The following is a 25,328-nucleotide window of genomic DNA, read 5'->3' as shown; positions in this document are numbered from 1 at the left end:
CTTTCACAAGCAGCAGCCCATTTCCTCTTCATAATGAACCTGAAGTAGTTAGAAGAGTCTCCATTTTATATCCGAGATCACTAGCTCGCCCAAGCACCAAGTGGCAAATGGGTTCAAACCTAGGTCTACATAAATTCCAAATTCTAGGCCCTTTCCACTCCTGTACAGGCTTCTTTGCTGTCCCCTCCCCACCAGTAGTACCCAGTGCAGTGGTGACAAGACAGCAGGTGTGAAAAAAAAAAAAAGACTGATGGATGGGGCCTTTTTTTTCTTTTAAGCTAACCTTCCTTCCCTGGCAAAAGATATTTTTGCTTTGTGACCAACAAAGTGTTGAATGTCTAAGTAATTAAATTCAGTTCAAGGTGTACCGATCTTAACAGAGGGCTGCACTCAAAATTAAATGTTAGCATTCAAATGCCAAGCACATCACTTGAATAGTGCCAGAAATTTGTTTACTGTGAGGAAGCACACTAACAGGGGAACAGCTGTTACTAAGCATATGCTCATTTTTCAATCCCTTCACCTGCTGTGAATTCTCAGTTATAGATCCATGCCCCCATCCCTTCAACCGCAGCTACACGTTCTGGAAAATGCAGAGGCAACTAGAAGAAAAGCACTCACCCCACACAGTATACATCTGGGGCCTGGATACCATGGCTGAGCCAGGGCTGGAGGCACTCCTTAGGGGACTGTCCATTCACATTGTATGTTCCCACAAAAAACCTGTTGCCAAAGACAATCAATCAGTCACTTGGGAGGACTATGGACATGACAGGGAAAGCACTGGATGCTGATTCTGCTCGGTGTCAGTCTCTTTGGACTGGAATTTGAAGCCTTAAAAAATGTCACATCTATCCTAGACCAGTGCAAATGGCACCAAGGGGTGACGTGCAGTCTGCCATGATATTTGTTGCTTTTGTGATAACTTCAAACAGTAGAGGCCCACTCCAAACATTCCTACTTAGCTTTAACAGCCATTAGAGAGCCGTAATCCACAAAATGACTGTTTACTGTGTGTACCAGTGAAATGAAAAAAGGAAAGTACCCTGGTAACTACTTTCCGAAAGAAAGCAACACCAGTGTTCAGACAATTCACTGTTTATATTCCTAGAAGCAACGTTACTTTGTGTTATAGTCCCAATGCAATGATTTTAAGATCTGACAGTCATAAAAAGGAACAAAATTGGGTCATTTGTAGAGACGTGGAAGTAAGTCAGAAAGAGAAAAACAAATATCGTATATTAACGCATATATGTGGAACCTAGAAGAATAGTACAGATGAACCGGTTTGCAGGGCAGAAATAGAGACACAGACGTAGAGAACAAACGTATGGACACCAAGGGGGGAAAGTGGGGGTGGTGGGATGAATTGGGAGAGTGGGATTGACATATATACACTAATATGTATAAAATAGATAACCAATAAGAACGTGCTGTATAAGAAAATAAATAAAATTCAAAACTAACTAAATAAATAATAAAAAGATCTGACAGAATCCTGCACCCTTTATTCATGTAACTTTCGCTCACCTTGCCTAAGAAGATTACCAAACACTAACTTCCTCTGACTAATTTCAATTCAAATGACTTTCTTCAAAGGCCCCAAAAGGGGCTTCCCTGGTGGCGCAGTGGTTGAGAGTCCGCCTGCCGATGCAGGGGACACAGGTTCATGCCCCGGTCCGGGAAGATCCCACATGCCACAGAGCGGCTGGGCCCATGATGGCCACTGAGCCTGCGTGTCTGGAGCCTGTGCTCCACAACAGGAGAGGCCCGCGTACCGCAAAAAAAAAAAAAAAAAAAAAAAAAAAAAAAAAGGCCCCAAATGACCAAGGGATACACAGAGGGATAAGCAAAAATCAGGATCTCTCTCCTTCTGCACACGTGTATCTCTTTAAATATTTCTGCAACCATTTGCAAGTTGTGTCACTCCCACTACACCACACCTCCCACAGTGCCTGGCCAGAAAAGGCACAGAATAAATGCCTGCTAAGGAAGAGTGAAAGGAATCACTCATTTAGAAAATGATGGGAGGGGCTTCCCTGGTGGCGCAGTGGTTAAGAATCCGCCTGCCAATGCAGGGGACACAGGTTCAATCCCTGGTCTGGGGAGATCCCACATGCCGTGGAGCAACTAAGCCTGTGAGCCACAACTACTGAGCCTGTGCTCTAGAGCACACGAGCCACAACTACCGAGCCTGCGCGCGCTGCAGCTACTGAGCCCACGTGCCGCGACTACCGAAGCCCGCGCGGCTAGAGCCCGTGCTCCGCAACACGAGAAGTCACCACAATGAGAAGCATGTGCACCACAATGAAGAGTAGCCCCCGCTCACCGCAACTAGAGAAAGCCTGCGCACAGCAATGAAGACCCAACGCAGCTAAAAAAAGAAAAAGAAAAAAGAAAATGATGGGAGGGACTCTGTACAGGATTTGCTTTCAAATCCAGGGTATGGGGGAATTGCTTAAATTTCAGAGAGGTGAGTGATCATTTTGCTGCGGAAACAGTCTAAGACCCAGCGAGCTACCTGAAGTTCTGGATATAGGTATAATCCTCTTCTTTCTGCATTAGATGTGATTTCACGATTGTATCTCGCAGTCCAAACTTCTGCATGGATAAAATATGAGCCTTGTCTGATACTGTGATAGTGGAGGAGCGAACCATGTCAGTTATTTCAGATTTGGACTTATTCTGTCTAGAAAAACAAAAAAAAATATTTTTATTAAAAAAAGTTTTTATCATATTTTGATGAGTCCTCCTTGACAAAGTACATGAATATAAAGCTAGACGTTTCCACACATCAGCATCTGAATTTCAGAAGACTTAAAAAGGCTAAAGTAAAACTTATTTGCTAAAACAACACTATTTCTATGCAGAACAAAGTAAACTTATATGTTGTTGATTGTGTAGTACATTGGTCCAGAGATAATAGGTTTGTAGAATCTCGGACCAGAAGGAGACCTGGAAGATAATCTAATCTGATCCCTTCATTTTTCAAATGAGAAAAACGAGACCAGCATCGTCAATGATTCATGCGACTGGGTGGTAGCAGAGTGTGAATCAGAACTCGGTTTAAACAGTGCTCTTTCTGGACCCTGGGCCTCACGTAACAAGACTATAGAACTATCTAGATCTTTTGACTTGATAATTCCCCTGAATCTCTAATCCACAGGAATACCTGAAATAAAAAGAAAGGCAATGAAAATTTATATTTTATTATTATTTGTGTAGTTTTCATAGTCATACTAAAAATTATTCAAATGCCAACATTTAAAGTTAAGCAAAATTTGGCATATGTACATAACAGAATCCTAATAAATGCTCAGAAAACTTTTGTTGAAGATTACTTAATGAATTAAGATACATAAAACACTTGACACAATTTCTGACATTGAATAAATGCCACTAAAGCGCTTAATTTTAGATTGTCATGTACATACTAATTAAAACTATGTAAAATACATCTATGTATATCAGGAAGGCTCAAAAGTGAATTGAGAATGATAGATTTAGCTACGTTTCAAGTCCAGGGATTGTTCATTACTGTTTAAGTGTGTAATTTAAATACTGACACAAATAAGTTTTTATCTTGACCAGATGATTCCAGCTATGACCAGTAGGGGGCACTGGAGCACACACTAAATACAACCGCATCAGAAAAAAGAAAGGAGTAAATAAAAACGGGGAAAAAGAAGTATCTTCAGAGTCAGGAAACTCCTAAAAGAATGGGAGGGAGAGGGCTTCCCTGGTGGCGCAGTGGTTGAGTCCGCCTGCCAATGCAGGGGACACGGGTTTGTGCCCCGGTCCGGGAAGATCCCACGTGCCGCGAAGCGGCTGGGCCCGTGAGCCTGTGCTCCGCAACGGAAGAGGCCACAGCAGTGACAGGCCTGCGTACCGCAAAAAAAAAAAAAAAAAAAAAAGAATGGGAGGGAGAAATCAAATGTTTCTAATCTACATTTCCGCGGTAGGGTTAGACTGCCAGTTTCAAATCCTAGATCTGCCACTTGCTAGCTCTGGATCTTGGGTGAGTTATATAACATCTCTTCTTCACCTGTTTCCTTAGCTGTGAAACAGAGAAAATAATGGTATCTACCTCTTAGGTTAAAGGAAGATAATCCATGTAAGTGTATGATGCCTGGCACACATAGTAAATGCTCAATAAAAGCCTAACATTTCCTAGGCCAGCGACTGTGGGACAATGGACATCGCGCACAGCAATGGCCTCAGTTCTACAGTCAGGAAAACCTCAGCCCTAAGAGGCATAAGTGAAGGGAGAGCTGCATTACCTTGGGAGCAAGTTTTCTGGTTTATCCTGACCCCAGGAGCTTTGGTCCACAAGCAGACCTTTCCCATCTGGTCTTGACTCATCAAAGGAAGAACCACCTAAGGGGAGGAGGAAGGAATTAAAACATACTTACATATGCTTTACCATACAGACCACAGCTTCTCAAACTGTAGTCTGGGAATGACTGGTGGTTTACATATTGCTTGAAACCATAGGAAAGGCCTAGGCTGGTGTCTGGATGAAGCTCCCAGAGAGCAGGATAGAGAGGGGAAAAAAAAGTATTTCATCCAGATGTCTTTACTACTGAAAACATAACTGTCCCAGCTAGCTTGACCCCCTTTTCTTGGAGACGGAGTGCATTATAGAAGGAACAAAAAGCTAAGAAATCTGCAGACCTAAGTTCTATCACCAGCTCTGCTATTTATTAACCTTTTGACTTTGCGCAAACCATCTAGCCTCTCCTGATCTCAGTAACTTGATCTGTCCTGCCTTCCTCTCAGGCTTATCGTAGGGATTGAATAGTTGACACGAGTAAGCACTTTGAAAGCCACGCAACATATTATAAAATATAACGTAGCGATGTTATTACCATTTACTGCAAGTGAGACTTAAATTCCGAGGAGGAAAAAGGCAAGGGTCAGAGAAGTAAAATTGGGAAGGCCCTAAGTTCTTGCCATTGTCAACGCAGCGCCTTGAAAACCAAGGAGCCCAAGGACCTGCAACAAAGAAATATTTGGGGAAAGTTGTTAAATCAAGACAAACTGGAAAAGGAAAATCAATCTGCCAATTTACTGTTTCTTTGCTCCTTAAAAGCCAGATCCCTTGTCAACAGGGAACAGCATGACGAGGCCACAGAAAGATGCTGCTTCGATCCACAAGGTACAAGGAGCACCAGGGGCATGAAACATCACTAAGGAATTCTGCTCTGAAGACTATTACTAAACATGGATTTGTCAACCATGCATTCACAAGAACGAGAAAAAACAAACAAAACAATGGAGTTGAAAAAGAAAACACAATCATCTGAAACATGAAAACAGTTACATTTCGATGCCTCCAATCAATCAACAAGGGCTTTCAATTTTGCTTCCTAAATTGCCTCTCAAATCAATAAATATACTCCTATCCCCAATATCACTATACTAGGCTAGGGTTACCAACAATTCCCTGGAACTAGTTGAGGGAGACCTCAACTAGTCTCCCTGCTTCCTCTTTCACCCCACCCTCTCTAATCCAATCTCTACACTGTGGCCAGAGGAGTTTTTGAAAAAATGACGACGTGGCTTAAAACCTTTTAAAAGCTCCCCATTGGATAAATCCAAGCCCCTTAATACGGCTGCCAAGCCTCTTCCCAGTCTGGATCCTGCCCACCTCTCCAGACACTTCACTCACCACAGCCCCCTACCTCCTTGAATGCCATACTCCAAGTATACTAAAGTTACTGCAGTTATACAAAGATCCCATCAGGAACTGACTTCCTTCTTCCTCACTCTGCTTTCCATGGCTAACTCCTACCCATCCTGTGGCCAGGAGTCAGCAAACTTTTTCTATAAAGGGCCAGAGGGTAAATGTCCTAAGCTTTGCAGGCCACATAGTCTCTGCAACTACTCAACTCTGCCATTATAGTGTAAAAGCAGCTATAAGCATCAGTGTGCCAATAAAACTGTATGGTCACAGATGTCTACATAGTATATAATTTCCACGTCACGAAATGTTATTCTCTTTTCATTCTTTTCAAACGTTTAAAAAATGCAGAAACTATTCTTAGCTCATGGGCTGTACCAAAGCAGGCAGCAGGCTGGATCTGGCCCAGGGGAAGGTAGTTAGCCAACCCCTGGTATAGGTACATCGTAGAGGCCATTTCTTCTGAGAAGCCTTCTCTGATTCCTCCCAAACTGGTCAGATGCCCTGACACAGATGTTCCCATAGCTCCCTGTACTTCTCCCACAATAGGCTTGATTGCTGTGTGTTGTAACTGTCTCCCCAGTTAGCCAGTAAGCCTACTGAGGACAAGACTATGCCATAATACTAAACCATCTGATATTAAATCTTATATATATTCATCGGTTTACTGCATGCTATTTCTGCTAAAGTGTAAGCCCCATGAGGTGGGGACTTTGTCATCTTTATGCTATTTCCCAGGGACCTGGAGCAGCACAGGTGCATAGCAGGTACTCAAGGCGTCAAATGCAAGTATCAGGAAACTTAAGTTGAAGTCTAGCTCTACTATCATCTTCCTGTATGACAAGTTACTTCCTTTCTTCGGGTCTTACTTTCTTCATCTATAAAGTAGGTACTTAAAAAATATCTCATAGGGCTTTACAACGTGCAAAGGCAAACTTAGGAATAATGCTTAGGTGTTGTTTCTGCATGTCAGTGCTTTCTGAGGACTCCGTCAGGCCATCTCCTGGGGACAAGTGGTTTGTCCTGTGGACTGGGCTTCCTTCCAGGAGTGGGCAGTGTACTGACTGGAGAAACCACCTTGCTGACCTGCGTCTCGTTGATGCCCCGACCCCATATCTCTCTCTGGACTCCGTCCAGCAAGAACTAGAACATCTTCATTCATGACTTCATGTAAGGAAATGTTAAGGCACGGATGGGGGGATTTCCAGCCACAGGGCAGTCTTCTTGGAATCTCTTCCCTCCTGAATCTGGTATGGAAGCTGGCTGTCAGCAGCTCTTTACCAAGTTTACCATCGCACAGCCCCACAGTCCCCTCTCCGGCCACAGCTTCCTGCCCTTCCTCCTCTTCTGCTTCCCTACTGCCACGCTGCCCTTTTTCCAACCTCAGACCTGCAGTCCCTTGTCACCCAATCGAAGAGGTGACATCAGGGATTTTTTTTTCCTTTCTTCCCATGTTCGGTCATCACGTCCTACAAATCGTCTCTCCTAAATATTTTTATACCTGAACTTCTCTCCTATCCCTACTGCCATGCCTTAGTTTGGGCCCTTAATATTTCTGGAGAGCACACTCAGTGATTTCCCTGCCACCATTCTCACCCCCTCCAGTGCATACTGACAACCTCTAGAAGGAAACACAAATCTGAGCAGGTCTTTCCTGTGTGTAAAATCCCTTAATAACTTCTAACACGTTTGTAGTAAAACCCAAACCTCTAAGTACTACATACAGGGACCTTTATAATCAGCCCCAGACTACCTCTCCAGGCCCATCTTCCACCCAGCACTCAAACCACTCCTCTCTCGCCCCCAATCCAGTCACATCAAAACCATTTATTTTTTTAAGGGAATTCCCTGGCAGTCCAGTGGTTAGGACTCTGGTTAGGTGCTTTCACTTTCACTGCCGAGGGCACGGTTTCGATCCCTGGTTGGGGAACTAAGATCCCACAAGCCGCGCAGCGACTGCGGCGGGGGGCAACCATTTATCTTTTTAAATGTTGCCTCTTCACCACCACCCCCGCCCCGATGCTGGGCATAGTCTAACCACCCTCAAACCCCCCTGCATGTATCAAACTTCAAACTCACCCTTCAAGACTCAGCTCAGGAGTCATCTCCTTCGAAAAGCCCTCTCTGGCCCTCTCCTTCTACTCTTACCCAGTGCTTACTTCTATCAAGGCATTTATCATAATTGTAACCATGCTTATTTAATTTTATTTGGCCAAGCTGCACAGCATGTGGGATCTTAGTTCCCCAATCAGGGATCAGACCCGGCCCCGGCAGTGAGAGCACCGAGTCCTAACCACTGGACCGCCAGGGAATTCCCTGTAACCGTGTTTAACTCTTTTTATCAATCTTTCCTCTTTAGCTAGACCACAGGCTTCTGGGAGCAGGGGCTAATGTTCTTCTTCTGTGGCCCCTGGCTTACGGCAACATGAAATATAGCAGGCAGTCAGTAAACACACACTGAGCAAACAACCTCAGGGCAGCGGTTAAGCTCACAGCCATTTCTGGGTGCTTTCTGATGACCACCTTTCACACCTACAACTGAAACCATTTCTGAGTAAGAGTCTACCTAATAGGGCAACCAGAGCGACAACCGCAACCTTGATCTGGATGTACAGAAGTAGAGAGTGTTCCATTTCTCTTGTGAATTCTGTGCATTGCACTGCACATATTACAGAACCCAATCCCCTCTCACATGCTGGTTAAATAGATAACACTGACCCTGGAGGCTCCTTCCTTCGCCCAGGCAGCACTATAACCTAATACAGACCCACAATCCCTTATCTGAAACCCTTGAAGCCAAGTGTATTTTGGAATTCAAAATTTGGTACATTTTAGAAAGATAATACATAACCTGTACAGTGTTCTACAGCACCCCAGCAGTCAGAGGCAACATCCAGAAACCAATAACGTTAGGAGTTCCTCAGCGCAACTTATGAGTAGTAACACTTAGTGGGATAAATAAAGCTTATAAATAGTCTCCTGTCAGTTCAAGCAAATCTTACTGCCAAAGTGAGCTTGGGCCAAATTTACAAAAATAATTTATTTTCCACCTTCAGAGCTTTTAGGACTTCAGAAATGCTGACAAGGAATTAAAGGTGGTAGTTAAGAGTGTGGCCTATATGCATCAGAAAGGATTGAAATATGTGTCTATGTACATATAAACCACATGTTTATAAATATATAAATTTAGACAAATACATATACAGATGGGAAAGTCTGGAAACTATACACTGAACGTCAACAGTAGTCATTTCTCGGTGATAGGATTGCTTTTTCTTTTTGCTTATAGGTACTTTCAAAGTTAGCTAAAATAAGATGTATTTGTATATATGTATATATAAATGTACTATAATTATATAAAGATATATATGTAGTATATAGATAAGATATATATATATATTATAAAGATATATATATCAATATATACAGGCTTTGGAGTCAGACTTAGATTCCATTTCTGGCCCTACTTACTAGCTGTATGACCCCGAACAAGTTATCTCACTTCTCTAAGCTTCTGCTTCCTGAACTGAACAAAGATAACAGTATCCATCTCCTGTGGCTGCTGTCTTCTTTTCTATGGTTAATCGAGGCCACCCCTCACTGCATGGCCAACAGGTCCTCTAGAAGCCAGACCAGACCTGTTGAAGGCCCAGATCTACAAAACAAAGACAGGAGGCATGGCCTCCATTTCAATGTTTTATAGCCAGGCCTGCCACTGACTTGGGGTCTGGGCTTTTCCAAAAACATGACATCACACAAAGAGAAAAAGCAAATTCACACCAAAATCCAAGTACTCTATTTCTTTTGAGAATTGCCCAAGAGGCAGCAACATTATTTCTTAATTCAATGGCTCCTTCTGTCTCCTCCTCCTGCTCTGCTTCCCCGCTCCAGGTCCCCCAGTTATTTACGGGTACTCCCCAAGATCCAGACCAGTGCTACCCGATCGATGATGGAAATGTTCTACAACTGCACTGCCCAAAACAGTAGCCACTAGCTACACTTGAACAGTTAAAACGTGGCAAGAGTGAATGAGAAACTGAATTTTTTATTTACCTAGAGTAAATTTAAATAGCCACATGTGGCTAGAGGCTACAATACTGGCCAGTGCAGCTCCAGATCTTGTTCTTCTCTAATACAAGAACCATCAGCCATCACAGCCAATTCTGAACAGAGCTATCCAGCTGTGCCTGAGTTCAGGCCCTGCACTGTCCACTGGGTACTTCTACAAGATGCTCTGTGCACGGGTGGCTCCCAGGTAAAGCTGTGCTTTGACTTCTGGGCCTGCCCCTGAGCCCCCCCTGCTGTCACCAGCACCATCATCGCCCTGTCGGCCCGGTTTGCCATCCTGCCCTTCGCTCACCCCTCTCCTTAGGCCCCCAGAGCCAGTCAGCCAAACATCTCTTCGTTCTCACAGCTGCCTTCCTCCAGGCCATCCTCTCTCCTCACCTGTTACCTCAAGAGCCTCCCAACTAAGAGATCTTCCTGCTTCTCCCTACCCGATTTACCAATTTTGTCTTTGGACTTGGCCAGATTAGACACTGATTTCATCTCTCCCTGCTCTAACACTTTCAGTATTACACCACTACTTGCAGGTGAAGGTCCAAACTGGTTGGACACAAGAGGCCCTTTGCAAACTGGTCCTGCTCTCTCTCACCATCCACCACCCAAAGACAGCCAATTCTAAACAGACAGGTTCCCCATGCACACCGCCCTCACTCTTTCTGGCCCCTCTGCTTCCAAGTCCAGCCTCAATTCCTCCACCCTCCATCACCAAGCCCTCCTCAGCCACACTAAAGCTCAGCGGTCATGTCTCCGAATTCTGGACGCCTTCCTGCCTACATGACTTGTCTGGGACTTTAAGGGAAATTAGAGTGTTTTTGGAAAAGCCCTGTGGCTTTGGAATAAAATGACCTAGATATTTCACTGGCTCCATCCATAACCTCATAGGAAACCTCAAGGAAATTACTTAATTTGTTTAGTCATTTGTAAAATGAGGATAACACCACTGAACTTACATAGAAGCCGAAAGGATAAACAAATGAAGTTCTTTTTTTTTTTTTTTTTTTTTTTTTTGCGTTACGCGGGCCTCTCACTGCTGTGGCCTCTCCCGTTGCGGAGCACAGGCTCTGGACGTGCAGGCTCAGCGGCCATGGCTCATGGGCCTAGCTGCTCCGCGGCATGTGGGATCTTCCCGGACCAGGGCACGAACCCGTATCCCCTGCATCGGCAGGCGGACTCTCAACCACTGCGCCACCAGGGAAGCCCAAATGAAATTCTTAATGGGTCAAGAGCCATGCACAATGCCTGGTACACAGCACCATATGCAGAAACGGTTAGTTCTCTTCCCTCTGCTCTACTTCTCCTCACCCTCACTGCTTTGATAATAATGACTGCCATTTATCAAGTCCCCTCGAATAGCTAGGCTTGTGCTAAGTACTTCACGTGTTATTTCTGATTTCTGGCCCCCTTTTACAAATAAAGCCATTGAGGCCCAGAGCAGGTAGCACACATGCCCAAGGACACAGAGCCAGGCCAGTAAATGGTGCAGCTGGTATTAAAAGCCAGATCTGCTAGACTCCACAGCCTCCCCTTTTGCCAACATGAGCACAACATCTTCAATAAAACTATAAACTCTTAGGGGTAAGTACTATATGGAGAGAAGGATTAAGTCCGTTTGGATAATAAAGCCAAAGTACCCACCATGGTCTCCACGGGTTGTGTAAGTGTGTGGCTGTCACTACTAGGTGGAGATCATGTCCTGCCCTTCCTGAGCATCTACTAGACGGGTCTCGGAGGCGGTGACCCTGCTTATCTCCTCAGTCACTGGCCTTGGCGTCCCATTTCCAGCACACTAGAAGAACTTGCAAAACCATGTGAGCTGTCTGTTCATATTTTATATTCCTTCCTGGTTCAGTCTTGGAAGGTTATACCTTTCTAAGAATTTGTCCATGTCTTCCAGGTTGTCCATTTTATTGGCATAGAGTTGCTTGTAGTAATCTCTCATGATCTTTTGTATTTCTACACTGTCAGTTGTTACTTCTCCTTTTTCATTTCTAATTCTATTGATTTGAGTCTTCTCCCTTTTTTTCTTGATGAGTCTGGCTAATGGTTTATCAATTTTGTTTATCTTCTCAAAGAACCAGCTTTTAGTTTTATTGATCTTTGCTATCGTTTCCTTCATTTCTTTTTCATTTATTTCTGATCTGATTTTTATGATTTCTTTCCTTCTGCTAACTTTGGGGGGTTTTTGTTCTTCTTTCTCTAATTGCTTTAGGTGCAAGGTTAGGTTGCTTATTCGAGATGTTTCCTGTTTCTTAAGGTAGGATAGTATTGCTATAAACTTCCCGCTTTTGCTGCATCCCACAGGTTTTGGGTCGTCGTGTCTCCACTGTCATTTGTTTCTAGGTATTTTTTAATTTCCTCTTTGATTTCTGACCAATCACAAGCACTGAAATTGAAACTGTAATTAAAAATCTTCCAACAAACAAAAGCCCAGGACCAGATGGCTTCGCAGGCGAATTCTATCAAACATTTAGAGAAGAGCTAACATCTATCCTTCTCAAACTCTTCCAAAATATAGCAGACGGAGGACCACTCCCAAACTCATTCTACGAGGCCACCATCACCTTGATACCAAAACCAGGCAAGGATGTAACAAAGACAGAAAACTACAGGCCAATATCACTGATGAACATAGATGCAAAAATCCTCAACAAAATACTAGCAAACAGAATCCAACAGCACATTAAAAGGATCATACACCACGATCAAGTGGGGTTTATCCCAGGAATGCAAGGATTCTTTAATATACGCAAATCAATCAACGTGATACACAATATTAACAAATTGAAGGAGAAAAACCATATGATCATCTCAATAGATGCAGAGAAAGCTTTCGACAAAATTCAACACCCCTTTATGATAAAAACCCTGCAGAAAGTAGGCATAGAGGGAACTTTCCTCAACATAATAAAGGCCATATATGACAAACCCACAGCCAACATCGTCCTCAATGGTGAAAAACTGAAAGCATTTCCGCTAAGATCAGGAACAAGACAAGGTTGTGCACTCTCACCACTCTTATTCAACATAGTTTTGGAAGTTTTAGCCACAGCAATCAGAGAAGAAAAGGAAATAAAAGGAATCCAAATCAGAAAAGAAGAAGTAAAACTGTCACTGTTTGCAGAGGACATGATACTATACATAGAGAATCCTAAAGATGCTACCAGAAAACTACTAGAGCTAATCAATGAATTTGGTAAAGTAGCAGGATACAAAATTAATGCACAGAAATCTCTGGCATTCCTATATACTAATGATGAAAAATCTGAAAGGGAAATCAAGAAAACACTCCCATTTACCATTGCAACAAAAAGAATAAAATATCTAGGAATAAACCTACCTAAGGAGACAAAAGACCTGTATGCAGAAAATTATAAGACACTGATGAAAGAAATTAAAGATGATACAAATAGATGGAGAGATATACCATGTTCTTGGATTGGAAGAATCAACATTGTGAAAATGACTCTACTACCCAAAGCAATCTACAGATTCAATGTAATCCCTATCAAACTACCACTGGCATTTTTCACAGAATTAGAACAAAAAATTTCACAATTTGTATGGAAATACAAAAGACCCCAAATAGCCAAAGCAATCTTGAGAACGAAAAACGGAACTGGAGGAATCAGGCTCCCTGACTTCAGACTATACTACAAAGCTACAGTAATCAAAACAGTATGGTACTGGCACAAAAACAGAAATATAGATCAATGGAACAGGACAGAAAGCCCAGAGATAAACCCACGCACATACAGTCACCTTATCTTTGATAAAGGAGGCAGGAATGTACAGTGGAGAAAGGACAGCCTCTTCAATAAGTGGTGCTGGGAAAACTGGACAGGTACATGTAAAAGTATGAGATTAGATCACTCCCTAACACCATACACAAAAATAAGCTCAAAATGGATTAAAGACCTAAATGTAAGGCCAGAAACTATCAAACTCTTAGAGGAAAACATAGGCAGGACACTCTATGACATAAATCACAGCAAGATCCTTTTTGACCCACTTCCTAGAGAAATGGAAATAAAAACAAAAATAAACAAATGGGACCTAATGAAACTTAATAGCTTTTGCACAGCAAAGGAAACCATAAACAAGACCAAAAGACAACCCTCAGAATGGGAGAAAATATTTGCAAATGAAGCAACTGACAAAGGATTAATCTCCAAAATTTATAAGCAGCTCATGCAGCTCAATAACAAAAAAACAAACGACCCAATCCAAAAATGGGCAGAAGACCTAAATAGACATTTCTCCAAAGAAGATATACAGACTGCCAACAAACACATGAAAGAATGCTCAACATCATTAATCATTAGAGAAATGCAAATCAAAACTACAGTGAGATATCATCTCATACCAGTCAGAATGGCCATCATCAAAAAATCTAGAAACAATAAATGCTGGAGAGGGTGTGGAGAAAAGGGAACCCTCTTGCACTGCTGGTGGGAATGTGAATTGGTACAGCCACTATGGAGAACAGTATGGAGGTTCCTTAAAAATCTACAAAGAGAACTACCATATGACCCAGCAATCCCACTACTGGGCATATACCCTGAGAAAACCATAATTCAAAAAGAGTCATGTACCAAAATGCTCATTGCAGCTCTATTTACAATAGCCTGGAGATGGAAACAACCTAAGTGTCCATCATCGGATGAATGGATAAAGAAGATGTGGCACATATATACAATGGAATATTACTCAGCCATAAAAAGAAACAAAATTGAGCTATTTGTAATGAGGTGGATAGACCTAGAATCTGTCACACAGAGTGAAGTAAGTCAGAAGGAGAAAGACAAATACCATATGCTAACACATACATATTGAATTTAAGAAAAAAAAATGTCATGAAGAACCTAGGGGTAAGACAGGAATAAAGACACAGACCTACTAGAGAACAGACTTGAGGATATGGGGAGTGGGAAGGGTAAGCTGTGACAAAGCGAGAGAGAGGCATGGACATATATACACTATCAAACGTAAAATAGATAGCTAACGGGAAGCAGCCGCATAGCACAGGGAGATCAGCTAGGTGCTTTGTGACCGCCTGGAGGGGTGGGATAGGGAGGGTGGGAGGGAGGGAGATGCAAAAGGGAAGAGATATGGGAACATATGTATATGTATAACTGATTCACTTTGTTATGAAGCAGAAACTAACACACCATTGTAAAGCAATTATACTCCAATAAAGATGTAAAGAAAAAAAAAAACCACCATGTGAGCAAATTAGCCGGCAGTTCAAATGAGCAGGATTAACGCTTCTCAGTGCTGTGTACACACCACCAGGGGGCCGTCCCATGGCCTCTCCAAGACACGGCAACACATACCAGTAAGAGATTCATTCACTTTACAAGGAGATAAACAGATCCCGATTCAGCTACCCAGAATCCAAGTCAGGCTGCGTTAATGATAACAATGATAGTAATATTACCATGAATAATATTAATAGCAAATACTTAAGGCTTACTGCATGCCGGGCATGGTTTTAACCTCTGTACGTATATTTAATCTTCACAACTCCTCCATGAGGTATGTCGCATTATTATCACCACTTTACAGACTGAGATAAACACAGAGAGGTTAAGTGACCTGCCCAAGAACACACAGCTAATAAATGGTACAGCCAGGATTCAAACCCAGGGAATCTGGGTGAAGAGTCTGTGCTCTTAATCAAAAACTATATTAACTAACAGAAAAATGTGGGGTTCAGAAAGCATTTCTGGCAGAGGAAATAATTTCAGCACAAAGAGACAGCATTATGATGTGCTCAGAAATAAGTAACAAAAAGCAGTATAAATAAGTAGAAATGAAAAGTTTTGTTTGAGGAACATCAGGGGATACAAAAGAAGAGTGCTGGGGTTAGGGCTCAAGCATCAGATTCAAACAGACGACCTGAGTTCTATTCTGTCACTGACCTGGTGAGTGATCACAAGCATGTCACCTCCCCTCACCAAGCCTCATTCTCTCCAACTGAAAAATGGACATCTTCTTACAGAACTTTTGTGCTCAGGTTGAGGCCCACAGACCCACAGTAAGTGCTTAATAAATATTAACTGCTAATGATAATAGTCATAACAGTAACCAATTTTTATTTAAAAATACAATTTTATTCTTTAAATTTATTAGAAATAGATTTTTATTATATGTAAGGCCAAACTGTGAGACTCTGAATGCCACGTGGAGTTTGGATTTGACTCCAAAGGAGAGCTAAGTACATAGCACACATAGGGCAGGGATCTCTTGAGAGAAGCCCATAGCATGGGGGCACCCAGCATTAAAAAGAATGGAAAGAGGGCTTCCCTGGTGGCGCAGTGGTTGAGAATCCGCCTGCCAATGCAGGGGACACGGGTTCGATCCCTGGTCCGGGAAGATCCCGTGCGCCACAACTGCTGAGCCCGCGTGCCGCAACTACTGAAGCCCGCGCGCCTAGAGCCCGTGCTCCGCAACAAGAGAAGCCACCACAATGAGAAGGCCACGCTCGCCGCAACTGGAGAAAGCCAGCGCGCAGCAACAAAGACCCAACGCAGCCAAAAATAAATAAATAAATTTATAAAAAAACGAATGGAAACAGCCAATGATTCCTGTTTCAGCCTGGCTACCACCCCAAATAGTTCTGTTACTTTCGTAACTCAAATAACCGGGGGCTTCCCTGGTGGCGCAGTGGTTAAGAATCTGCCTGCCAATGCAGGGGACACAGGTTCAAGCCCTGGTCCGGGAAGATCCCACATGCTGCGGAGCAACTAAGCCTGTGAGCCACATCTACTGAGCCTGTGATCTAGAGCCCGTGAGCCACAACTACTGAGCCCATGCGCCATAACTACTGAAGCCCGTGCACCTAGAGCCTGTGTTTCACAAAAGAGAAGGCACCACAATGAGAAGGCTGCACACCGAAACAAAGAGTAGCCCCCGCTCACCGCAACTAAAAAAGAAAGCCCACGTGCAGCAGCAAAGTCCCAACACAGCCATAAATAAATAAATTTTAAAAATCAAATAACCATGCTTCTTAGTCCCTTCCTTCCTTTCCTCCTTCCCTCCCTCCCTCCCTCCCTTTTCTTTCTCTCTTCCTCACTTTCTTTTCATTTTAAACATTTCCCATAATCTCATGGCTTTAAAAAAAAGTACCACAGATTTTAACAATTAACATGGGCAGAGACATCTCTAAAAACACATCCCATGCCCTGCAAACCTGTTAAGCCCTGGACTCAGAATCCAAGTTGTCCCCTGTGCAAATCCAATTTAGGTTAGCAAGGACTAAATATCACTAGTTTAGCTCAAGGAGAAAGATGACGACTGTGCAATTACTTTTCAGCCACAGGCTGCAGTGGTCACAGGCTACTGGAGAGATGACTTTTTCCTCCAGGCTCTCTCTTCACTGGGCCTTCTGTGAACTGTCTGTGGTCTGGTGATAAAGCTGAAAGAGAAGTGGCAAGAGCAAACCAGGAAGGGTTGGGGGTGGAAAGAAGTACAGAGCCCGCTTAAAGAGGAAGGGGGCAGGTGTCCTTCAGGCGACAAAGCACTCGGGCTAGGACATGTATGGGTCTAGAGGGTTCGAAAGACAACAGATTTTTGAGCACCTACTGATGTACGAGGCATTAGGCTGGCATTTGGGGTGGAGAGAGGATGCAAAATACTAAAAGCAGCAAGTTCGAGCCTGTAAAAATGTAGCTGAATGAACAGCCAACAAAGAGATGAAAAAGCAGAGGGTTTTACCCGGAAATAATAAGCAGTCGGGTTTGAAGTAAGAGGAAATGAAGGTGAGCTGGGGAAGATAAGACTCGAGAAGGGGGGCTGAGGCCAGACCACGCAGGACTTGAACGCAGTGCTGAAGAATCTGAACTTTATTCCTCAGGCTACAAGGATTGGCGCAGCATTCAAGTTCACAAAACAAAACAGTAGGGCATGATAAAAGTCGTTCTAAGGCAAGCCCCAAGGGAGGAGGAGACAGGGGAGGAAGACTTGTAAGGACACCCCTGCACTAGTTCAAGTAAGAGGATACCAACGTGAACCATGGGGATTTAATTTTCAAAAAAATTTTTAATTGCAGAAAAAGAATGGACAGAATTTGGTTATTAGACATAGGAGAGGGAAGAGTCAAGGATGACTGAGGTTTTTAGTGATCATATTGACAGAAAAGAAACTGGAGGGAGGGAAGGAGTGAGGAAGAGAATGAACGTAGTAATTTGGAAGAAACCAGCCTAGGAAAGGCCCTGAAGAGGGCAGCCAGTTTCTAAGCTCTTAGGGGTGGGCATTTGCAATTCCTAAATGTGCTTCCCAGAGGAAACCACCCCTAAATTAGCATTCCTTCGGTCCTGTGAGACCTTCTAGAAGGCAAACATTCACTCCCATTTTACAGACGGAAGAGAGGAAAGTCAAGAGACATGTCCAGTATGATACCAAGGTGCAGTAACAAAAATAAATATTAAAGTATCCAGCCACGTAGACATACACTTTGTTCAAATCCTCATCATTCACATTTGGAGCTTTAGTTCACATATGCACCACTTGTAAAATCTACAAGTTTGTTACAGTAGATTTTAAGCCGCAAAGAAAACAAGCGAGCCAGTGAGCTTCTATGTCCCAAAACTGTCTTTCTGCTAATAAATATTGATGTCTCCCTCTTCCTGAACCTTCTGTCCCCGAGGACTTTTCTGTGCAAAGCACCCCTTCTAAGTGAACGTTTGTGGGTCACCTCGCTTGCTCTAGGCTCCCACTGTAGAATTCCACAACAAACTGTTTTCTGAGGGCAAGAAAAGTCTTCAGGGGGTTCTCCTGTTCTAGAAACAAACAAAAGGTTAGATGCGACGAAGAGGGAAACGGAGAAGGGAACAACAGAAGAAGGAAGAAAAAGGAACACAGTTCTCTTTTGTTTAAAGGAACCAAGTGGGCCAAATTAATTTGCTTAGGAGCCTGCAGAGCTTCCCACAAAGGTGGAGATGACGGGCAAGATTTCCATGTGTAGGATAAACATCTAGGAAAATTCATTTTCTCTGTGCTAAAAGGGTACGTCGGTCACACAGATTTTACTTATTAAGAGACGGGGGAGCAAGGAGACTGACTAACCCAGGGGCTGTTTTTCCGACATTCTCACTGGCTTCTGCCCTGGTAATCTAGGTTACCCTTTATGCTACCCTGAGTTATAAATAGCATTCATTTCCTTTCTCAGGCCAGACAGACTTTAATGCTTTATTTCTTGGGTCCAAGGGAAAAAATACTCATAGCACATCTCATTCTGAATTTGAGTTACTACCAAGCTACCTCGCTTTGAATCAACCATGGAATAAGAAAACCACTTCAAAACATCAAAATTTGTTTGTTGTTTCCATGTTGTTAAATTAGCCCAGAAAAGCCCAATGCGACTTCTGAGTAGCTGTTTCCTTTCTAGTACATAGCTCAGAATCCTCCAGAACACAGCTCCAGGTCTTTGCATGTGTCTGGGATGAGGCAGGTGAATATTTTACACAATGACATGGGTGAGTACTGAGCCCGATGAAGGATTCCCCAAGGGATAAGAGCACCTTCAGTTGTTAGAGAGAAACAGGAAGGAATTTCTCCTTTTTATTTTTTAAGGAAAGAAAAAGCTACACCAAGAAGAGCAGTTAAATAAGTGAAGAAGCAGAAAAGCCCCTACTTACAACAGCTACTTGTCTGAGACCCATGCAAGGTCTAGGAGTCTGAAGAGGCCAAGAGAATCAGATAGAACAGCCTGCCACTCGACCAGAAGCTTTACATCTCACTTCAACATCACAACTTAGCTCAAATATCCCGGTTTGAACCTGAAATGACACCAACCCCAATCTAAAACTTCTGCATTTCACTTTTCTGCAATTCCTACCAAGCTTGGCTTGACACTCCTGAATGCAGGAAAGACAAATCAAGGAAAAGAATGGACATTTTTGGAGAGATGCATCCAAGTGAGATCTTTCCTTTCTCTACCAAGACAAAGGCAAGGACTGAAAGCCAGCTTCACTTTGCCCCCCAAATACCTAGGCCTTTGAGGGGCTCTTACCCTTGGCTCACCTCACAAGGTCCCCCCGTCCTGCTGAGCGGACCCCACACTCTCTTACCTCTATGAATCACCAGATCCCTCTCTGTCAGACTGTCAGCTCCTTGCAGAAGCCGTTTCTCCTGACGTGCATCACAAACAGCATTTTAAAGCAGTCTTTGGGTTGGTTCCCTGGGCTATCAGGAAGTGGGAATTTTGATCATATGCATATAGGAAGCATCAAATTCGCTGTTTCCCTTGGGGTTCAGGGACATCCAGAGGAGGCCCAAAGGGTTCCCCCAACCTGTTGTAGAAGATGTGACTCTCCTCTGAGGCCAAAGCAACTCTGGAAACAGAGCTGACCGAAACAGAACTGGGGGCTTGGTGCCATTTCTTACCAATTTTAACATGAGCAACTTAGCATTTAGTAGTGTAACCCCACTTATTGTAGGTATTACGATGGGGACAAATCATTTCAAATTAAAAATGAAACCAAAACCTTGACAGTAACTCCTCACCAGCAAGTGGCTAGTTTCGGATTTTTGAAAGGTCACAGAAGATTCTGAGATCACTTTGCATTTATCACCCAGCAGCAGATAACTGCTTCAGAGCTGCCCCGACTTCTCACAGAAGACCTCCCTCTGCTTAGGAGATGAAGCGCTCCCACAGGCTCTGGCGTGCTGGCTGAGAAAACAGAACCCACCTCTTTCTGCTGCCATCGGGCCTGTCCTCTGCCAACTGTCTGGATGCTGCCCTTTCGAAGGGGCAAGGGGAAGATATGTACTTCATCTTAAGCTCTCTCCTGTCCCAGTACCAGTGGCCAGAATGTCATGGAAACTGATGCAACAGCTCCCTCAAGATCAGCCCTTCAAGTGAGCTAAGCCCACGAGCGATGCAAACTGTCAGCACCATCGTGTGCTGCGACTGCATCTTGCAGAGGCTGCAACGGAAGAAAAGAACGAGCATGGAGGAAGTCCTTTGCTCGCTTAGTTTCCTCCCATTTTACAAACTTGTGCAACGTGCTATTCCCCCAGCCTCTCACAGTTTCCAAGCCTTTTAAGAGCAAGTGGAGCGCCGGCCCACACTTACACGGCTACTTGACAGTTCCCTAGCAAACGGCTGAGAAAAGGGGCACAAGTGGGTACTAGTGGTCATGCCAAAGCTCAGACGTAACAGGAGCTGCATGGGCACACCCAGGAGAAAAAAAATACCAGGGAGCCCCGGGCAGAAAACCTAAGAGCTAGACAGAAAACAGAGGTCTGCAGGTCCTCCCAAAGCACCAGCCTGACCCAAATTTCAGCCCTGGGCCTCTCACTCTCCAGAAGACAACCTCCTGCTCAACAATTGGTCTTTTGTGCTGCACAACGTTATCCACCAAGGGCTGGGTGGAAGAAAAACCTAATCCCCTTCACCTGTAACCTCATTGTGGCCTCCAGGCCCAGGGTGGATAGGGCTCTCCTGGACTCCGGGTCTGCGCACAGCCCAATCTCTCACAGGGGCTGAGGACCGACAGGAGAGCCAGGCAGCCCCAGTACACACACCAGTCCTCACCCAAAGGAAGGCTCTGTCATGGGGAGTACACCTCCACAGACAAACTCGAAGGTCAGGATGGAGAAACTGAGGCTCAGAGAGGGGCAGCCACCCGCCCCAGGTCACACAGCGAAGTCTGGAACGGAGCTTTACTACTACCAAAACCCCGGCCTCGGGATTCCTGAGTACCTCACTGGCCCCCGCCTGCCCTCATCACGCCCGGCTAAGAATAACTAACATCCCCACAGCACCTCAGCCCCAATGTCTCCGCCTCCGTAGGGACAGGACCTTGGTCTTTGCCCCGAGCGTCCGCCAGCCAACCCACAGACCCTGCCCGTCCGAGGGTGTGGCCCGCCACCGCCCCGGAGCCCCAGCCCAGCGTCCCACCGCCCGCCGGACCTGCAGATTCGCGCTCCCGAGAGCCGGCGGCGGCGGACATTTCCCTGCCTGCTTCCTCAAGCTCTTCATCACGCCGCCCGGAGCCCCGCCCCCGTTCCACCCCCAGAGGGGCCCGCCCCCGCGTGCCACCCTCGCCAATCAAAGGCCGGTCTGCTCCATAGCTCCGCCCCCAAAGAGAACGGGCCCGCCCCTGAAGCCTGGGCTCCTCCAATCCCCTTCGCGCCTTCCGAGATCGATACCTGCCTCCGCCAATTCCAGAGCGCCCGGGCCGGGTGCCCTGGGCTGAGTTCCAGCCGCGCGGCGTGGGCGGCTCGGGCTCCGGCTCTTTGCGCCTGTAGCGAGACAGCCACAGAAACTTAGGGTCCAGGGCCGTGGGGTTGAAGCCTGTGGAAGGAAAAAGGAGGGAATACTGAGCCACGGACTTGAAGAGCCGGTTGCACCTCCGCAAGGTTGTCTGTCCGTGGGCAAATCGCTCAGCCTCTCCGGGGAGGCTCCAAGCCTGTTTCCCTGGCGCACAGTGTGGGCCTGAGATTCAAATACAATAATAAACATGAAAACGAAAGTGCTGTACCAAGATAGACAAGCACCACTCCTGCGACCTGGTGGTAACTACGTGCCGAGGTCTATGCTCCTTAATTCTCACAGCTAACTTTAGGAGCAAGGGAACGATTATCCGGTGGCAACTATTATCCCATGGCAACTGAGCTCAGAGAGGTGAAGTCTGAGGTCGCAGAGTGAGTGGCAGAGTGAGAACTCAAATACATGTTAGTACTAGGGAGTGGGTTGGGGGCGTTAACTACCCATAATCTCCATCAGCAACTCGCAAGCCTCCCAAAAATACACACTCTAAGTAAAAGCAGTGTGCCTGCTATGAAATATGCCTTCAAGATGAGTCCTCTGGTTCCCTCTGAACCAGATTGCCACTCCTCCTTCCTAGAAATTCTTGGGTCTTCTCTGCCTCTCACTCAAACCCAGGTCTGCCTGACTCCTAAACACTTGCTGTTTTCTATGCTATCCTGCCTGTTCTCCTTGTAGAACAGCATGAACCTGACCGAACTGAATTGGATTTGCAAGGGCATCATAAATGAAGAGACTTGGGTCGTAGAACTCACTATGGCACTGCCAGACACAGCTTTTAAATTATTTTCAGCAGTTACATGCCATTAATCCATCTGATCCTCACAAAACTCTTGGAGTAGTAAGGCAAGTTCATATTTCCACTGTACAAATAATAAAGCCAAGGCTCATAGAAATAAAATATATTGTTCACATTCACAACTAGGAAGTGGCAGAGCTGGGACCTGAACTGAAATGTCTGGACTCCATGGGCTTTGGAGTTATAACCTGGGGTTCCAAACCTGGTCCTATTAACTTCAATTAATGAATGACCTCGCGTAAGTTACTAAAATGTCAGTTTTCTCTCTTGTCAGTTTACTCATCTGTAAAACAGGATACTCTTTAGTATTGCTCAAAAGACTAAACAGAAAAACATGGTTGTTGTGTGTTGTCTAGCTGTCTAGAAAAATATATGGCACACAGTAGGTACTCAATTAATGTTGGCGAATTCTTTCCTCTAACTGTGATCTTTTGACCAAGTCACTTCCACTCCCTGACCTTTTGTGCTGCACATTACCCACCAAGGACTGGGTGGGGAAAAACTAGTTCCTTTCACCTGTAACCTCATCCTGGACTCTGGTCCTTTTATCTGTAAAATGCAAGGGTTGGGCAGGTGGATTCCCAAGAGTCTGTCAGCTCTGAAAGTCCCCTCTCACCCAGACCCGTCCCGGAGGAAGTCCACATCATGATAGCTGCTCAAAGAAGCTGAGTTAGTGCAGTTTCCCTGCTGGTTACCCCAGGTGTGGACCCCGGAAGGAAGAACAGGGAAGGGAACCGACAGACAGATACCTAAGCCTAAAAGAGGGGAATCATCCTCAACTACTCCCTCTCTTTCATTCTCACAGCCAGGCACCAAGCTCTGTTCATCCATTCAACAAATATGTGTTAAGTGCCTACTACATGCCAGGCACTGTTGTAACCACAGAGAGTAAAGCTGTGAACACAACCCAAACTCAGTGTTCCCATGGTGCCTTCATTCTCATCGGTTTGATCTCTCCAGTCCATCCTCTCCTCCCCATCCCCATGACTGGGCCCTGGTCCAAGCCTCATTTCTTATGCCTGAACCACTGCAATACATTCCCATTGATCTCCCTGCTCTAGGTTCTCCCCCTCTGCACCAGTTGCCAGAGGAACTTTCCTAAAGTGCAAATCCTGCCTCGTTATTCCTCAGTTTAAAGCTCCATCAGCTCCCCACAAGCTACAGGGCAAAATCCAAGCTCTTTGATGGTTATTTAAAACCCTTCATGCGCTGTCTCTGCTGGCCTGTCCTGGTTCACCTCATTCCACAGCCTCCTCCCACCCCAATTTCAATCCCACCCAGTGCTCTGCTCTTAACTCCAACTGTCTTTTTTCCCATGTTGGCTGCCTGGGAAAAAGCCTCACTCATCCTTCAAGTCTCAGCTTAAACGTCACCTCCTACACGGAGTCTTCCCTGAGCAGTGTAGATGGGAGGGGTTGGCATGGGCTTAGGATGCATTAGAGCAAACCTCAAGAGCTCAGGCTCCGGAGGAGACTCTCTAATCCTGTCTAACAATCCTGGCTCTATTATTTACCAGCTGTGTACTCAGGTAAGGCATTTAACCTCCCTGAGCCTCAGTTCCCTCACCTGTAAAATGGACACACTGATAATACCTACCTTGAACGACTGTGGTAAGAAAAATGAGATAATGTGCTGAAAAGTCCTCAGAACAGTGTCTAACACACAATAAATCCACAATGAATGTTAGCTAAGGAAATATTTTTCTGAGCTCCTACTATGTGCTGGGCACTTTCACATGTATTACCTCATTTAATTCTCACAATTCCATGAGGAAGATATTCTTTACATATAGAAGTCTACAAACAAGCAAACTCATAGAAAAAGAGATCAGATTTGTGGTTACCAGAGGGAGGGATTAAGTGGGGGAAAAGGGGATTGGGTGAAGGCAGTCAAAGGTCCAAACTTCCAGTTATACGATAAATAGGGAGTTCTCTGGTGGCCTAGTGGTTAGGATCCCAGGCTTTCACTGCCGTGGCCTGGGTTCAATCCCTGGTCGGGGAATTGAGATCCCGCAAACCGCATGCTACGCACCCCCCCCCCCAAAAAAAAGAAAAAGAAATAAGTACTAGGGGTGCAACAACATGATACATATATTTAATACTGCTGTGTTATATGAAAGAAGGTTTTTAAGAGTGTAAATCATGAGTTCTCACCACAAGGAAAAAATTTTTTTTTCTATGTCTTTAATTGTAAATCTGTATGAGATGATGGATATTCACTAAACTTATTGTGGAAATCACTTCATGATGTATGTAAGTGAAATCATTACGCTGTACACCTTAAACTTACACAGTGCTGTATGTCAATTAGAGCTCAATAAAACTGGGAGAAAAAAAAAAGCTCTACAAAACCAAGGTTCAGAGAGGTGAGGTGGTTTGCCCAAAGTCACATAGCTAAAGACCAGCAAAGATAGGCTTCAAATGCAAGAGGTTGTATAGCTTCAAAGTCCATTCTCTTTGCTGTTACTACTGTTATTACTTCTCCTACAACTACCAGTAATAATCATA

The 25,328-nt window shown here is 44.6% G+C and overlaps 1 protein-coding gene across 2 annotated transcripts in view; it reads right to left on the bottom strand.

Annotated features, from left to right (window-relative positions):
• INPP5B (inositol polyphosphate-5-phosphatase B) overlaps nt 1–25,328 on the bottom strand; it is a 48,427-nt gene that overhangs the window by 18,392 nt on the left and 4,707 nt on the right. The window contains exons 7-10 of one of the 2 annotated variants that reach the window (XM_029228715.1): nt 21,666–22,049; nt 4,281–4,377; nt 2,522–2,689; nt 622–723 (exon numbers count right to left, since the gene is read on the bottom strand). In XM_029228715.1, the coding sequence (XP_029084548.1) occupies nt 622–723; nt 2,522–2,689; nt 4,281–4,377; nt 21,666–22,049 (751 nt within the window). Of the gene's footprint in view, nt 1–621; nt 724–2,521; nt 2,690–4,280; nt 4,378–20,439; nt 20,657–21,665; nt 22,050–25,328 lie in introns of those variants that run through there. The other variant, XM_029228716.1, reaches the window with a different exon arrangement.

Source organism: Monodon monoceros, unplaced genomic scaffold, assembly GCF_005190385.1.
Source record: "Monodon monoceros isolate NGI ecotype Baffin Bay Population unplaced genomic scaffold, NGI_Narwhal_1 Super_Scaffold_18, whole genome shotgun sequence".
Classification (NCBI taxonomy): domain Eukaryota; kingdom Metazoa; phylum Chordata; class Mammalia; order Artiodactyla; family Monodontidae; genus Monodon; species Monodon monoceros.
The sequence above is the reverse complement of the archived record's forward strand: the minus strand, read 5'-3'. Positions and strand labels throughout refer to the sequence as shown.